This window comes from Anabrus simplex, chromosome X (assembly GCF_040414725.1).
Source record: "Anabrus simplex isolate iqAnaSimp1 chromosome X, ASM4041472v1, whole genome shotgun sequence".
In the NCBI taxonomy this organism is placed as follows: Eukaryota; Metazoa; Arthropoda; class Insecta; order Orthoptera; family Tettigoniidae; genus Anabrus; species Anabrus simplex.
Window position 1 is genome coordinate 183,467,739 of NC_090279.1, and position 18,952 is coordinate 183,486,690.

General features: G+C 35.9%; 1 protein-coding gene across 1 annotated transcript in view; it reads left to right on the plus strand.

The window, feature by feature from the left end:
• Pi4KIIIalpha (phosphatidylinositol 4-kinase III alpha) overlaps nucleotides 1-18,952 on the plus strand; it is a 266,913-nt gene that overhangs the window by 221,866 nt on the left and 26,095 nt on the right. Inside the window, exons 32-35 of the mRNA XM_067159006.2 lie at nucleotides 8,047-8,176; nucleotides 10,751-10,916; nucleotides 16,543-16,668; nucleotides 17,603-17,725. Coding sequence (XP_067015107.2) covers nucleotides 8,047-8,176; nucleotides 10,751-10,916; nucleotides 16,543-16,668; nucleotides 17,603-17,725 — 545 coding nt within the window. The remainder of the gene's footprint in view (nucleotides 1-8,046; nucleotides 8,177-10,750; nucleotides 10,917-16,542; nucleotides 16,669-17,602; nucleotides 17,726-18,952) is intronic.

Consider the following 18,952-nt stretch of genomic DNA (forward strand, 5'->3'; position numbering starts at 1 on the left):
TACCGCTCAGTATGATCACATTTTTCCTAGTCCTTCAAATTTTATTTGTCATTCCTTGTGAAACAAACATGATTTTCAACTCGGGTAAGATCCGTCGCCACCAGGCGAGTTGGCCGTGCGGTTAGGAGCGCGCAGCTGTGAGCTCGCATCCAGGAGATAGTGGGTTCGAACCCCACTGTCGGCAGCCCTGAAGATGGTTTTCCGTGGTTTCCCATTTTCATACCAGGCAAATGCTGGGGCTGTACCTTAATTAAGGCCACGGCCGCTTCCTTCCATTTCCTAGGCCTTTCCTGTCCCATCGTCGCCATAAGACCTATCTGTCGGTGCGACATAAAGCAACTGGCAAAAAAAAAGAAAAAAAAATCTGTCGCCACAGTTGCATGATTACGGAAAAATGCCTTAAATTCCTGAACTTCGTAGAATAAGTTTCACATTCGGGGAGCAAGCTGTTAGCCTCAGGAAAGTTCAATTTTGCTTGCCAGTTAGCAGCACGATTGCTAAATAATACAGTGAGTCTATTATTTTATGCTTGTATTTTGCATTCCATTCAGAAGTTAGGAATTTATTTTGTGTTGAGTGGTATAGTGAAGTTTTTTTGCGTGATACTAAGCCTATATCTGGCTTAGGAACATAATCGTGTGAAAATGACTAGTGTGGTGCATATTTGTCTTGTGATAGCCTAGGTATGGATACGGAAGGAGTGAAATTCCTTTCTAATGAAGACATTCAAATCTTTCAGAAAGTGGTCTGGCATCCGCATCCTTAAGCGCGCAGAGTTGGCGAATGTTGAACTCACACCTTTTGAGTTTCAACTTGGTCGAAGTTTTTCAAAATGGCGGCCTAAGTCATTCTGTTCTGTCGCAGTCGCACATGGCCGAATATAACTTCCAATTCATTGTCTAAGAGTGTGACTAGAAAATAATGTTTTATAACTCATTGCTCCGAAATAAAAGGTTTCTACTAACATTTGTTTTAGAAAGAGTGTAATCTGCAATAATACTTTGATATTTTTTTGGCCCCCGTGCATATGTTTTCATATTTGTTCTATCGTGTTTTTCACACCTTTTACTTTCCTCTCATCTTGAGAAATGGTAGATATAGTTTTCACTGTACCCGCGGACATATGACGTAAAATGCCTATATGTCAGAAAAAATTGTATCTACAACCTGTCTCACCATGTTTGAGAGACAGAGTACACAACATTTTCAAGGTTTGTTTTTAGTAATGCACTCCATGTATGAACAAATGTACAAAAATTAACATTGCTCAACTTACGTAGTTCAGAAGAAATGTAACACGCCTAACATATGATCGTGCTTATTATTAGCAATATAATTTGAGTATTCCTTATTCTTCCCACATGTAAATACAAATATGTTATGTCTCTCAGGCATAGGCAGGCATGTTACTTGACGGAACAGTTTGCGGGAAACTACGATCCATTTTTCAAACATGTTCCTTGAGTCCAGTAGCTCGGTGACTGCTTATCCAAAGCACATGTCTACTTTGCTTGCTGGTTCTAAGTTTATTGTGAATAAAAATAATACACAACGTTTATCGAGTGTACTGTTTAATTATTTAGTAGTGCAGACGTCTGTCCAGTATTTGTGTGTGCGAGAAAGTGCCGTAATTGTAAACCGTGTATGAACCAGGTCAGTCTGTGATTAAACATAAAAAACAAAAACTGCTAACAAGTGGTGAGAAGACTTGTGTGCTAAATGTGTTTTCCTAATTTCGTGAAGATAATCCTGGAAGTACTCTGGATGAAGTAACATGTACAGTGGCCGATGTAACGGGTATTTCCAAGACAAGTATTTACCGTGCTAGGAAAGAACGTAAGGTTGATATGAAACTGGTTACTCCTAAGAAAACCCCTAAAGCGACAAAGCTAAGTGAAAAATACGACAGTTTTACAAAAGACGCTATCCGTTAAAAAAAATTTGTGACTTCTTTTTAAGAAATGAAATACTACCTCTGAATAAAATATTAGCTTCAGTTAATAGTGACGATTCATTACCTAACTTTTCTCATGCAACTCTTCACAGACTGTTAAAAATTATGAACTTCACTTATGTATCTAGAAATCGCCAGTGTGCGCTTATTGAAAAGGATGAAATAATGTTGTGGAGAAGAAAGTATTTATGTCAGATGATGAAATTTCGTGAAGAGGGTAGACCGATTTATTTCCTTGATGAAACATGGGTAAATGCAGGGCACACTACTACGAAAATTTAGAAAGATGAAACTATAAAATCTAGCAAAGATGGATTTCTTAGGGGATTGTCGAGTGAGTTGAAATCTCCCTCTGGCGAGGGTAAACGGCTATTTTTTCTCCACATAGGAAATGAAAACGGTTTTGTGGAAGGGGGATTGTTATTGTTCGAATCAAAGTCTACAAAGGATTATCAAAGGAAATGGATGGAAACATATTTGAGAAATGGTTTGTTGAAATTCTTCCCCTCCTAGAAAGTGAAAGTCGAGAATTCCGAAGAGTCTTGGAGAAAGATGAACATACAGAACTGGCTAGACACGAAAGGAATTTCCTATGATCCGCAGTGCGTTAAAGTTGAACTACTGGCACTAATACCACAGCACATTTGTGATGCTTGTAACAAGTACAGAGTTGACAAGGCCACAGCAGAGTTAGGACGACACGTATTAAGATTACCTCCATGTCCTTGCTCCTTAAACCTAGTAGAGTTTTTATGGAGCCAGGTTTAAGGGGCATATGGCTCGAAATAATGTCAGGTTTACCTTTAAGGAAGTGGGAAAACTATTGATTGAAGGACTTGATACTGTCACTGCTGACCGCTATCGATGAGGAAGAAGCTAATATGTGGAAGCTGGATGGCATTGCGGAGGAAGTCCTTGAACAGTTTATCAACTTGGCTGATATGACACGGATACCAATGACAACGCCAACATGGAAGGAAAAGAACAACTGCAGGACAGCGAGTAAACTGTGAGTCTTTTTGCTACCCATTAATGCATGATCAATTTTCTTGTGGATTTATTGTTGTATGTTTCTGTTTAAACAGGCAGCTGTTATTTCAATGAGTATGTATTTCTAAAAGGGGACAATTTTGGCTGGCTTGATATATAAATATGACTAAACGTTAGGTTGTCCTTACTTTCAGTCAGTCTGGTACAAACCTCACAGCGGAAAATCGAATTGTTCTAACTCCTCTGTGATTTAAAAAAATCTTAATGAGTATTTTTGCTCAGGCAAAATAGTCTAATGAACAAAAGTTTTTTGTGGAACAGGTAGTATTTCAGAATACACGTGCTTGCGGTTGTTTTCTTCGACTCTCAAACCTGGTGAGACAGACTGTAGTGTTTCCATATCCCTGTTGGATAGTTTTTATTCGTATATTCAGTAGTACGTTTTCTCACTTCATTTTTGTTGTCCCCTGCAGAAATGTCTTATCGAGGGTTTACTGTGTATGGTGATATCAAAAGGAGAAAAACAAGGGAAAGACATTGCAAAAATTGTTGGTCAAAGCCTTGAAATTGTTTACAGATTTGAATACCTAGGGAGTAAATGAATGCCGAGTACAAGGTTGGACATGGAGATCAACAAGAGGATGCGACAAGGCAATGCATTCTACCAGAGTGTAAGAAATCTTGTCTGAAGTACTAAGCAAGTGTAGAGAGATAGTGTATTATGCACAAATTTTGACTTATGCGGCAGAGACCTGGATGGTGACAAGTAGGAAGGAGAATAGGATTCAAGCCAGCAAAATTAAATACCTAAGAAGTATGATAGGAAAGACAGATTGAAAAACAAAGATGTGAGAAAGGAGGTCAGAATGGAAAACCTAAATGAGAGAATTGATAGGAGTAAACTAAGATGGTTTGGATATGTATGTAAAGAGGATGGAGGAGGAAAGAATACGAAAACAGATGATGGAGATGAAGTTCGAGGGAAAGAGAGTGAGAGGGTGATTTAGAATAAGGTGGATCGGTTCGATAAAGAGGAGTACAAGAAGAAGAAATAGGAACTGGGACAGAATGGTGGAAGGAGAGAGATGCGTGAAGTTCCATAAATGCCCCAACCCGGCAGGAAGGGGAAAGGAGGTGATGATGGCTTTGTTGGTGATTCGGAAAGTAAAGAATGTTTGCACATACTGACTGCACAGCTGGTTGGTTGTAGCTGTTCTCGTGTGAGCTGTGTTCAGTGTGATGTAGACATTTGCCTCATGCATTTGTTGGTTTGTGTTGTATCCAATCATTGAGTGTAACAATCTTTAAAAGTGAACATGCATATTGCTAATCCCGACAGCTGTGAATTTCAAATTGCTGAAATCGTTACACCTATTGATACGAGTAACTCTCATTGAATTTATGCCGAGAAACATCACCATAAATGCTGGTGCTGGTGACATCTTCGTCCAGCTATTCAGAATCGTCTCAGAGGCATGCTGTCCTGTGAAATTGTTTTTCTCCATGAAAATATTCCACCCATCACTATTTTCTCATTCTTGATTGCAGTTCTGTAAGGTTATGATTGGTCCATTTCCAGAGTGTAGTACTGGAGATGGCTTTTGGCCACTATTTCCCCAGGATATTCCTCGGGCATTGGTTAATTAAGGTCTGTAATTTAAGAGTCATATACTTTTTTCTTTCCAAATTTTCATAGATTGATTTTCATCCTCAGTTTCGTGGATAACCAGATTAGGCGTGAAGTTACAAGAAGGCATTACAGGAGGTCACAAAAAATTGCTTCCAGAAGCTTTACCAGTGCTGGGAAAGAGGTGCAGTCACTGAACCCTCGAGCCAGTATTTTATATATCTCTAATCGGTGAGTGTGCTGTTGTAGGTCACTCTGACAAGTTCACAGAATATTCACTCATAATACATCAAAAAGTTTATAATGAACAAACTTTCTGAGACGTGGTTTGCATTTACCCTGAGTTTAGTCGGGTTTCTTAAATTCTGCCCTTTAAATGCACAGTCTACTTTGTTTCTAAATTATGTTGTATTTATTCATCGAAGAAAAATGAATGCTCAGTTTTTCTGAAACTTGTGAAAATATACATTTCGTCGAGAAATTAATGTTGATGATATTCATGCAAATTTGAAGTGGGTAGTGCTAATACTTCACTAATTAGCCACATGGCAAGGATGCATGCATTGTAGCCTACAGTTGTGCAGTTCTATTCTGGGTCTAGTTCCTTTTATCCATCACTCCAACCAAAACAACTATTATCTAGATCAGACACGTCACTTGAATTTAAAGATGCATTTAATTCCATCACAATATCTTCATTGTTCAACTTGGCCGTTGTATGTGAATAAGCAAACAGTAAACAAGGAAAGCCAGTCAAAAGAGCAACCAAAACATTCCACATTCCAAGAAAGAAACAGGGCTGCCATCTGACAGACAAAATCACAACTTCTTCTAGCAGTATTTGCCAGCAAAATAGACTTGACAATATATTATAATAATAATGTTATTTGCTTTACGTGCCATTAACTACTTTTATGGTTTTTGGAGACTCCGGGGTGCCGGAATTTAGTCCCGCAGAAGTTCTTTTACGTGCCAATAAATATACCGACACGAGGCTAACATATTTGAGCACATTCAAATACCACCGGACTGAGGCAGGCTCGAACCTGCCAAGTTGGGGTCAGAAGGCTAACACCTCAACAGTCTAAGCCATTCAGCTCGGCTGACGATATATTGACAGTGGCGGATGAGATAGGTCCACACCTTTTGCATAAGCTACGGGTTTGAGGGTTAAAAGGTTGAATTTGAAGGTGGCTGCATATTTGTATTGTGTTTAGTGGCCGAAGTTGTTGTGTGTTCTAGAGGAAATGGGAATTCCATCTCATCTCATTTCACTTATAAAAGGCTTATATGATAACAACTTGGCCAAAGTCAGAGCTGATAGTGATCTATTATCAAGTTTTAAAGTCTCCAAAGGCGTGAGACAAGGATGCATCTTATCACCTCAATTGTTTAACATCTATGGTGAATGTATCATGAGGCATGCCCTCGACAGTTGGGAAGGAGGATTTTTGATTGGTGGGAAGAGAATTAATAACCTCCATTTTGCAGACGACACCACACTTGTAGCCAGCAGTGTACAGGAGCTTGTAGAGTTAATGGATCGTGTACAACAGGAAAGTCACAAACTTGGCATGGAAATTAATTGGAACAAGACAAAACTAATGATTGTCAACAAAGGTGCAGAGATTCAGCTGCCACAGCACCATAACAATCTCCAAAGAGTCTGTCAGTTTCCTTATCTTGGTTCAATAATCGAGGATATAAGTAGCTGCGAAAAAGAAATCAAACGTCGCATCAATCTAGGACGTACAGCTATGGCAAAATTAAAGAAGATCTGGCAAGATAGAGCATTATCTATGAATACGAAGAAAAGATTAGTCCATTCGCTTGTGTTCTCGATCTTCCTGTATGGATGCGAAACTTGGACCATAAAAGCTAAAGACAGGAACCGAATGAACGCCTTTGAAATGTGGTGTTGGAGAAGGATGTTGTGAATACCATGGACAGCCCAGCAAACAAATGATTCTGTCATCCGGGAACTTGGAATACAAGAAAGTTTATGCTAAGTTATGTACCAGAGAATCCTGCAATTCTTTGGTCACATCATGAGAAGAGAGGATGACAACCTGGAAAAATTAATTGTCCAAGGAAAAGTTTGTGGCACAAGGACACGAGGACGGGTCGCAAAAGGATGGGTTGATCAAGTAAGAGAGATCATGGACTTAACATGGAGAGTTACTGTCCGGAAAATGCAAGTACGTACAGAATGGTATCCACTTATAAAAGAAACAACAAAGTCCCTTGGGTCATGATACTCAGTCCTGAGTGGAATGACTGGAGAGAGAGAAGGGACTATATGTCAAGTCCTGGAACTTTTGTATCCTACCTTGTTTGTAACCTGTAATTGAAAGGGTACAAAGGAATATACATGAACCCATCAAAACCATCATGTGTTTTCATTTGTGTTCCTGTTCTTTTAATGTAGACTACGTTCCTCGACAGCGGGTGCACGGAAAGAAACATGTTAAGACACGTTTAGTGTTTGGGTAGAACACGTATATTGCCGAGAGTATTTAACTTACGATTATGCTCAATGCCTCAGTTACCGGGCGAGTTGGCCGAGCGGTTAGGTACACGTGACTGTGAGCTTGCATATGGGAGATAGTGGGTTCGAATCTCACTGTCGGCAGCCCTGAAGGTGGTTTTCCGTGGTTTCCCATTTTTCACATCAGGCAAATGCTAGGGCTGTACCTTAATTAAGGCCACGGCCGCTTCCTTCCAACTCCTAGGCCTTTCCTATCCCATTGTCACCATACATGTGTCATCACATGCATACTCTGTTATAAAATGTTATAATCTGTGTCGGTGCGACATAAAGCCACACTAGCAAAAAAAAAAAAAAAAATCTCAGTTGACAGATGAAAGAGGAGAAAATTGAAAATCTGGAACATAGTTTTCATGAAATAGCACTTAAAGGTAAGGCAAAATTTCTGCCAAATATGTGACATCAATGCCTTTGCTGGTGAGACCTAGTGTTTACAGTGCACTGTGTCTTTTGGTATGGGTGATGTTAGTAATACCATTTGTTATGCAATCCCTGTTATGAATGGTGTGAAAATGTCGCCCATAGGGTCAGTGGGCTTGGTAGACTATGTAATAGCAACTTCTGGCCCGGTGAGGTAAGCAATGGGCAATAACCTCACTTCTCATTTCCCTAGTACGCCTCTTCATTGACGCCTAGGCTATCTTTGACAGCTGTTTGCGGAGCTGTGGAGGATGAATCCAGCCTTTGGGCTGAATACCCAACATACATGTGTCATCACATGCATACTCTGTTATAAAATGGTGCTGTATTGACTCATACGCTCAGTTGGAGGTTAGCTGGAACAGCGAAAACAGTTTAATAAGTAAGTCTACGAAACACTCAAAAACCTGTTGCTGGTACAATAGTGACAGCCTACCACTGGTTTTTTTAATTTTTTAATTTGATATGCTGAATCTAATTAACTTCCCTGTATTGTTGTTTGGACAGGTCCAGAGAGGAGGAGAGCTTGTTTGGAGGCTCTCAGTAAGATTCAAGTCCAGCCTGGTTGTTACCTGCCTTCGAATCCTGAGGCCATGGTCATCGACATAGACTACAAGAGTGGTATGCCCATGCAAAGGTAAGGATTGAGGATCGTTCAGAAATTATGGTATCAGTTTTCCTTCCCTTGTGTGATCAAAACCTCACATTTTACTCCTCTGGGAAACCTGGGCTTTCTAAGGATCATCTACTGAAAGGTTCTAAAGTGGCAGGGAAGGATTCGGTTGGGTAGAAATATAGTAAACAATTTGCACTAAGGCGATAACTTGGTCCTAATGGCAGATTGTGCTGAAACTCTGCAGTCATATCTTGGATGTCAGCAGGTAACAAACCTAAGAGAATTGAACGTCAGGCTGGGAATACAAAGGAGGAACAGTTAGTAATAATTCACGTTATTTGTTTTACAGCCCAGTAACTACTTCTATAGTTTTTGGAGATGCCAAGGTGCCAGAATTTTGTCCTGCAGGAATTCTTTTACGTGCTAGTAAATCTACCAACACAGGGCTGCAAGTCAAAGAAAAACCAGTTCTTGAAACACCGGGCGTCGGTGAAGTTCCATGTGGTTTTGGTTGCTCGTGTATTGGTATGACAAAAGGGCTTGTTTGCTCCACTGTGAAAGAGTACATCAGTTTACATAAGGATATCGCTCTTTCATCTTCCACAGAAAATGCTATAAGCTAGTCCGCAATAGCTGAACACTTCTACAGTACAGACCATCAAATCCTCTTTGACCAGGCAAGGGTCATCGCACCTGTAAAACATTTCTGTGCCCAAATAGCTTAAACAGGGATTTTTATTTATTTAGCGTATGACTTTTTGGATACATTCTGTGAAACATAATTATATTCATCACTATAAACAAATATCTAGTTCTGGATGTGTCTGATGTAATTCGGGGTTGTCATTAGGAACTTCTCATACTCTCCTCCGTAAGCTCTATTTCTGCAAAGCAAAAAGCAAAGTTATCTCTGCCATGAAGGCCCTTGAAGGGGTGGAAGGTAAAGGCTTCCACTATCCGTAACCTCGGCACTTGATGGGGTAGAGTGGTTAGCTCTACACCCGGCCGCCTTTGCCCCCAGGAATTAACCTGGTACTCATTTTTGGTGTAGGCTGAGTGAACCTTAGGGCCATGGGCACCTCCGGAAGTGGAAATCTCGTTTCTTCAATTTTACGACTTCCTGACAGGGATTCGAACCCATGTCCTTCCAGGCGAACCGAGCATGCCTTTACCGCCTCGGCCAGGCAGCCCCTTCTATTTCTGCAGTCTTCCCTAATATGTTGAATGGTGCGCCGTGGTGCGCCACACTTACATGCGGGTGAGGATTGCGCTCCCCACTTGAAGAGTGAGTCTCCACATCTTCCATGCCCTGTTCTCAACCGACCCAGTGTTGTCCATACCTTGCCAGGTAGATCAAACCTAGAGACCGTCTGAGACATGCAAGTTAACAGCTGACATGTTTCTGAAGGACTTTGAAGCCATTCTCTTCTCCAGGAATCAGTGATGTTAAATCTAGTGGGATTATTTCCGAGTGTGAGAGAAGGGTGTCTTGAAAGAAGGCTATTGATTCTGAGGTCAGGAATATCAGAATACAGTAGTAGTCCAGGGTTTGTTAAGATCTTATATGAAATCTTACATTACAAAAGATGCTGGAAGTGTCATCCTTCATAACGAGGCACTTCTTAAACACCATTAGGATTTTCTGTACACCAGTAGTGAGAGTTAAGACTGCTCACATGACCATTAAAATATAATCAGGCCTCATCCAAAATAACACAAGCTGTGGGTCGAATAAACAATTGTTCAATGATGCAAGATACCACTTGCAATATCTCGCTCTTGGATCAGCAGGTTTTAAACAATGGGCCCGTGTAAACCTGTACGGTTTGATGTGTAACAGCTTTGTAGCTCCATGTGCAAAAGAAACTGAAACCCCTACTTGTTGTGCTAATTTTGTGAGAGATTTATTCGGTGACCATTCAAGATTCACACTAATGTCACCTAGCTTTTCACCTGTTAAAACTGTTTGTGTGTGCGCATGTTGTTTTAATGAGCACTTAGCCAGTAGTTTCAAATTTATTTACAATTACGTGAATCTGTGCTCGTGAAGGTAGCACTTCACCAGAAAATTGCTGAACAAACGTATCGCATCCCCATCGAGCCGATGAAAATACGGTGTTGCAATGATAACTGTCTCATCATGTTAACAGCTGAGATTCAGACTGACTACTGATGCTAAGTCGAACACATGCACGCTCCTTGGTTACATGGTCAAGAACAATGCGCGCACCTCCCGTACAGCTGCTTAGGTCTGGGAGAGTAGAAACGCTGCTGGACAGTGTGGGTTTATGAGAGAGACCTTGTGTGTCATCATTGCGCTTAAAAAAATGGCTATGCGATAATATTTTCAGAGAAATACTGATCTATTGTACAAATTCAATTAAGAACGAGTATTCTTTGAAGTACCTCTCACATCATCGAACCTTAGATGACGAAACATAACTGGCCAAATTTCTAAGGTGAAATATTTCACATAGCAGCTTTTGCAGGCACAACAATAAAATCTTTTTGTTTTCCTCTGATTTTACCAAAAAAAATTTACCAATAACTGTTAGGCATTAATTTTAGATATTAATTATTGTCTCTTTCTTACAGTGCAGCTAAAGCTCCGTACCTAGCAAGGTTCAAGGTGCGGCGTTGTGGTATCAACGAGCTGGAGAATCTGGCGATGGCTGTGAGCAACAACCAACACAACGCCCTGAAGGATAGTTTAAGTGCAACCAGTTTGGGGGTTGAGACATGGCAGGCAGCCATCTTTAAGGTGAGGATTACAGGTATTACAGACAGTAGTCTTTAAGGTGATAAGTTGAGAAAACCTGCATGTATTAATGACTACTGATGACTTGAAGAGAAGTTGATTTTGATACAGGATTATAGAAGGAATTTAGAGTCATCTAACATCCAGGTCAAGATTTTATTTTCCCAAGTCAAACAACATGTTTACCACATCATAGTTACCAGTAATAACTACATTTCTCAGCATCTCATCTTTGAGACTTTTTACTTCTATATGTAGGATTTAATCAAGCTAAAGCCTATGTTCTTTTAAAAGTTAATATGACCCTTACATTCATTGAAGCTCAATGTTTTCAAACAGGATGTTCTCTTCATCAAGAGGCACTAATGTTTTAGGATTTCCCAAGATGTGCAGAGGTTTTAATATGTTTTAGTCCCATTCCGTTTAACAATACACATTCTTTAACTTCCCACCACACGAAAATGCACACCTCCCTTTGTTATAATTAATCAAACAAATGCTTATGATGCAACAGAGGATTCATGCACTTGACTCCAAATTTAAATTTTTTTAACAGACATTAATTTTAAGAAATCTGAAGAAGGGTCAATTATTTTAATATGCATTGGTTTTAACATGACATTTATCTTCTTTCTTTTTTTTTTTTTTTTCTTCCAAGAGGGATTAATTTTAAAGATCTCATGAAGGTTCAAATGTTTTAATATTTCTTTAAATGTATGTCTTTTAGTTCATAAAAGAATGATTATTCTTTACCATCAATTATTTGTCAGCTAATGATTGCTTGAAACATTGTAACTCACAAGTATTGATTAGATTTAAATAACAAAGTATTTTGTAATCTAAACAGACTTTCAACGTATTAGGTCGTGTTACGTACATGTAGTACGTGTTGAAGAGATGTTAAGTACAGAACAAAAATGGCCAGCTGGACACCAGTGGGATCCGAACCCACAACCTCCCGATTTCGCATCTCTTCAACACGTACTACATGTACGTAACACGACCTAATACGTTGAAAGTCTGTTTCGATTACAATGCGGTCGTGAAAATTCAATATTCAAAGTATTTTGTAACTGATAACTGTCATTACGGATTACAACGAAATTTGTAATGATTAAGAACTTATGTAACCTGGCGCCACTTCATCCAGGCGGAACTGATTCTGTTCCGTGCATCTGGAAGCGTGGCACAATCCGCACAGTAGACCAGTCCCAAATACTTAACCCCTTAACCAGGGAGAATTTCTTTTTTTTTTTTTTTTCAACACTGCAACATTTTTTTCTTCACTTTTACAACCATTATTTTCTTCTCCATTTCTCATCAGACGTGTAACTACCCATTATTATCAATAGATAACATTACATTCCTACCAAACTTCAACTATGGTTTATAGGAGTTTGTCCCTGTCCAAATAGAAACTAAAATCCACAAGAAATTAAGGTAACAGCACTAACTTCACATATGTTCAACCAACTATAAATATTCATCAAATTACAACGTAGTGATAATGACGATAACTTGCTTCCAGAAAGGAAGAAAAGAAGATTACACTTAGCATTAATGCTCATTATTCTCCATGCTTTCTTAAGTGTCACCAAACATTTTACCAGTGTTGAACATATTTTAAACAATTTGAAATCACCTAATGTTTTATTGTCTGTGTCTGTTTTTTTGTATTGCACATTTTTTAGCTGAGGATGTCCCACAAATTGAGACGAAACCTGTACTAATTAGACAATAAGCTAAGTCTTAATCATAGATTAGCCATTAAAAAGTATTGGAAGGTGGAAATCATATCTTAAAACCGTTGAGTTTCCACCGAGAACAAAAATTCGTAGCGGGGAATATATTTTGATTGAAAATGAGTTACCTCGTCATGCCCATTCCTCTTTCGTGAATGACAAGGGAACTCGTCTGCCCATTATGCATGCGTGCCTTCCCGGAAGACGAGTTACCTAGTTCTGACCGTTATGATATAAATATGTTTTATGGCTGGTTGTCATCTGAAAATTTGCATTTACAGAAGTTAGCGTCACAAAATGTGTGTCGGAAGTGTAATCCTTGCAACCATGCAGGCTATGCCTTATGACTGGGAGATATATTTATGATCATTTGATTTTTGCAAAGAGAAAAGTCATTTCTTTTGATTTGCATTTGATAATTCAAACTGTAATTCAGTACTTGATTTGATTTCTTGCAACGCGGCAGTGATATAGTTCGGCATACATCACTAACTCCACATAGGAAGTTAGCAGTCGAGCGGTAGGAATACTTTGTTATATTTAATGCCAAATAAATGCTGTACCGGCAATACTGTTACAGTATTCTGCTAAGTTATTCCTGGTAGTATTTTTCCGTACAATTTAAGTGTCTTCACTAATTATTGCAATTCCCACATCTATAAGTAAGTGCTGGTGTTTCTGTGGCGTTGTGTATATATAGCTGGGTCTGAATACTGAGGTCACAGTTGTCAAACGCACTCTTGAGATAACCAAATGACAGACTAACACATGTACTGTATGATGATAATGTTGAAACAGGCAACATCATATCATGAGAATAAGACACAGAGTTGAAGTTTGATAAACACAGTGCTACGTACAAGAGAAGTCTTCGAGTTGTTACACACAGATTCCATTGATTATTTAATGTTGGAAGTTGCAAAAATATGTACAGATTTAACACCTTCTTCTCTAGGAATGCCATGTCTTTAAGGAACTAAAGCACACTCTTTTGTGAATATCCACCATCTAATGTAATGAGTGTGCAATATTACCTACTATCGGCAAATGGTCTTCTTCCAGTCAAAGCCAGCCAATACTCCAACTGTCTGCCTCACTCATCCCTCTAAGCCTTACTTGAACCATTCACTGCTAAGCACACCACGCCTGCACTTCTGCTTTCACAACTTTCATTGATAACACCACTGTGCATATACGCTTTTAACTTTAGGCATGTACTCTAACTCAGCTACCTGCATGATTTGAAGGGGATCAAAGTGTAACACTTTGAAAACTTCCCTTATTAGGAATGTTATTTATTTATTTATTTATTTATTTATTTATTTATTTATTTATTTATTTATTTATTTATTTATTTATTTATTTATTTATTTATTTATTTATTTATTTATTTATTTATTTATTTATTTATTTATTTATTTATTTATTTATTTATTTATTTATTTATTTATTTATTTATTTATTTATTTATTTATTTATTTATTTATTTATTTATTTATTTATTTATTTATTTATTTATTTATTTATTTATTTATTTATTTATTTATTTATTTATTTATTTATTTATTTATTTATTTATTTATTTATTTATTTATTTATTTATTTATTTATTTATTTATTTATTTATTTATTTATTTATTTATTTATTTATTTATTTATTTATTTATTTATTTATTTATTTATTTATTTATTTATTTATTTATTTATTTATTTATTTATTTATTTATTTATTTATTTATTTATTTATTTATTTATTTATTTATTTATTTATTTATTTATTTATTTATTTATTTATTTATTTATTTATTTATTTATTTATTTATTTATTTATTTATTTATTTATTTATTTATTTATTTATTTATTTATTTATTTATTTATTTATTTATTTATTTATTTATTTATTTATTTATTTATTTATTTATTTATTTATTTATTTATTTATTTATTTATTTATTTATTTATTTATTTATTTATTTATTTATTTATTTATTTATTTATTTATTTATTTATTTATTTATTTATTTATTTATTTATTTATTTATTTATTTATTTATTTATTTATTTATTTATTTATTTATTTATTTATTTATTTATTTATTTATTTATTTATTTATTTATTTATTTATTTATTTATTTATTTATTTATTTATTTATTTATTTATTTATTTATTTATTTATTTATTTATTTATTTATTTATTTATTTATTTATTTATTTATTTATTTATTTATTTATTTATTTATTTATTTATTTATTTATTTATTTATTTATTTATTTATTTATTTATTTATTTATTTATTTATTTATTTATTTATTTATTTATTTATTTATTTATTTATTTATTTATTTATTTATTTATTTATTTATTTATTTATTTATTTATTTATTTATTTATTTATTTATTTATTTATTTATTTATTTATTTATTTATTTATTTATTTATTTATTTATTTATTTATTTATTTATTTATTTATTTATTTATTTATTTATTTATTTATTTATTTATTTATTTATTTATTTATTTATTTATTTATTTATTTATTTATTTATTTATTTATTTATTTATTTATTTATTTATTTATTTATTTATTTATTTATTTATTTATTTATTTATTTATTTATTTATTTATTTATTTATTTATTTATTTATTTATTTATTTATTTATTTATTTATTTATTTATTTATTTATTTATTTATTTATTTATTTATTTATTTATTTATTTATTTATTTATTTATTTATTTATTTATTTATTTATTTATTTATTTATTTATTTATTTATTTATTTATTTATTTATTTATTTATTTATTTATTTATTTATTTATTTATTTATTTATTTATTTATTTATTTATTTATTTATTTATTTATTTATTTATTTATTTATTTATTTATTTATTTATTTATTTATTTATTTATTTATTTATTTATTTATTTATCCTTCTGGGTTGAACAGTGTTATTGTTTTCTGCACATTCCGTACAGTTTGCTGATGTTTCTAGTACATTGCAGTATTCTTTGTCAAGGCGACTGAGAACTAAATAACTCTACACAGCGTGGAAGCTTGCTTTATTTATTTATTTATTTAGTCATCTCCGTACAGGCCATGAAGGCCCTTGGAGGGATGGAACGTAAAGGCTTCCACTATCCGTAACCTCGGCACTTGATGGGGTAGAGTGGTTAGCTCTGCGCCCGGCCGCCTTTGCCCCCAGGAATTAACCTGGTACTCATTTTTGGTGTAGGCTGAGGGAACCTCGGGGCCATTTGCACCTCTGGAAGTGGAAATTTCATTTCTTAAATTTTATGACTTCCTGACGGGGATTCGAACCCACATCCTTCCGGGCAAACCGAACACGCCTTTACTGCCTCGGCCAGACAGCCCCATTTGTTTGTTTGTTTGTTTAAATTGGGCATCTACATATCTTACATGTCGACTGTTTAGCCAAACAGATGCATCCTGTTCAGCTGCCGAGTACACCAGGCTAAGTGTGTGTGTGCAGAGACTGCCCATGTAGTGCCTCACAGTTTGTGAATGATGATGTTCCTGTTTTTTGTATGCCAGCTAGATGCCTCAGATACTGTTTATAAGACAGAGTTCTGTCCAGAGATATTCCCAGGCACTTTGGGATCTGATTATTACAAAGAAGGTTGCCATTATAATGTCCTTTCAAGTTCTTGTTTGCAAGCTGGTTGTTTTCAGTCACCACTTGCAGAAATAATCGCCTAGATGGGAGAAGTCTTCAGTGTGTTCCATTGACTTGTTATCAGCATATTTGTTTAAATTTGATTTCACAATTTAATAGACTGTTTCTTTAATATTTCACATTTGTTGACACAAGGATGAAAGAAATGTTACCAATATTGAAATTGTATATTGTCTCTTCTAGGTGGGTGATGATGTACGACAGGACATGCTGGCTTTGCAGGTGATTGGAATCTTCAAGAATATCTTCAATCAGGTGGGGCTGGATCTCTACCTGTTTCCGTATCGAGTAGTAGCCACTTCTCCAGGGGTAAGTTGACACCTTTTAGTCTCAAGTACATAAGTCTCTTTGGTATCATTTAAAACATGACTTTTTTTTATAACTGTCCTACTTTTATACCAAGACATCTTAGAAATAGCTGCTTGGATAAAAAAAAAAAAAAAGGAAGTGTGTGGGAGATGTACCATGGGAGTGTTAGTTGTGTGAAAGTAAAAGGAGAGAGAACAGAATGGTTTGAGCAAAAAATAAAAAGGTGGAATAAGAGAAGGAAGTGTTCTGTCACCTTTGCTCTTCGTTGTAGTAATAGATGAGATAAAGACAAAAGTGGGAAGGAAAATGGGAAAAGAAAAATTAAAGTGATGATATTTGCAGATGACTTCTTAGTCTGGGGAGAAAAGGAAGAGGATATCCATGAACAGTTAGATGCACGGGAAAATGAGGTAGAACAATATTGAATGAAATTTAATGCTAAAAATAGTGAGATAGTGTTCATAACTAGAAAATTAGGAAAGACCTACAAGAGGGGTAATGCTTGCAGAGGGAAGAGCTTAGGAGGGTAGAGAGTTACAAGTACCTGGGAAGTATCATAGAGCAAAGTGGAAGAAATGATAAGGAAATAATTGGGTGTAGAAAACAAGCAGGAGCATTCCTGGAAAGTGTCAGAAGCCTGGTTTGGAGCAAGGATGTCCCTCAGAGAAGCAAAAGGATGATATGCAGGACATAACCTATTCTGACATGAATGAATGAATAAATAAATAGACAGACAAGCAAATAATGACTATAGCAGAATTCATTCAACAGAAATGAGGTCCAGTAGAACTATGAATCAAACTACCCGAAAGGACAAAGTGAGGAAGTCTAGGAATTGGGGAGATATTTTGTTAAAGGCAAATTTCTGCTTAATATAGGTTCGGTTTAAGGCAGAACATGACAATAATGTAAGCTGTATCCTTTGTTCTCTCAGTGTGGTGTGATCGAGTGTGTGCCGAATGCTAAATCACGAGATCAACTTGGACGTCAGACAGACATAGGCATGTACGAGTACTTCATCAAGAAGTACGGCGACGAATCCAGCAAGGAATTTCAGGTAAAATATGCATTGTATATTTCCTGAGAGAGAGAATATGTTTGTTTCTTTGTGCGAACGATAGAAAACAAGAGGAACATCAACACAGTCAGAAGGAAGAGGTGTTTGCAAACTTTGTATGTGTTCCAGTCTTCTTTGCTGACTCTGATTTATATTTGTGCACTCTTTAAGTTGTCATACTATTCCATTCCTTTTATACAGTCAAAATGTTTCTTCAGGGGACAAAGAAAAAGAACTTGCCAAGCAAAAAATACATGCTATTGAATACACAAATAAAAACTATCCAGCAGCGATATGGAAACATCTGATTTTTTTTTGTGTGTGTGCATGAGAGCATTTTTTTTACGCCATGTATGTGAAAGTTATATCTACAGTCTCTACAGATAAGAGGAGAGAATTAAAAGGGTGTAAAACATGAGAGAACAAATATGAAAACCTTTCCACTGGGGCTTTCCTAGTCTTAGATATGGAGGCAAGTTTATTTCTGAGATTTTCATTTTTTCTAGTATATTTAATTTACTATTGTAATATAAATTTCTAGTTCATTCTTTTACTTTCATTATTTAGTAATTTCAAAGTAAGTAGTCATTGTACACAAGCTATTTTTAAAACATTGTAATTTTAACTTGCCATGTACTTGACCTTTTGTAGTATGGGGATTATCCCTCTCTACACAGTAGGTCGTTTGGGATCTCTGGGGACGATGTTTGAAGGGTACTTAGCTTATGGAAAGCCATGTCTCCAGCAATCATGCTCAGTTGGAAAGCCAGCATTTCTAGCAATAGTCCCACAACTTAATTTCCATTGCATCGGTCTTTTTTTGCAGGCCTAGCATGTCGTATAATATCCCACTCCTCCTGACATGCTTTCCAGAGGCCATTGATAGTACGTTGACGTCTGTTTCCTAAGGCCCTTTTGTTGTATAACTTTTTCATTGAGCGGGATTTATTACAGTCACTAAGGAAGACACATGCTTTGTCTAATGTCACCACATTTCTCCATCTGTCCCCTGCCAGATAGCCCTCATGCAGCGTTTTTGCGTTAGTGCGACGATCCAAAATGTGACGAGGCAAGAGCTTGTGAACTCGGCGCTCATGCTGCTTTTCTAATTGCAGTTCCTTGTTGATTATGGTATTAACTGTGGAAACAGACATCTCCAACTTACGTGCGATAGTCCTTGGGGGGGGGGGTTACCACCTGAGACAAGGGCTTTCACTTTCCTCACCA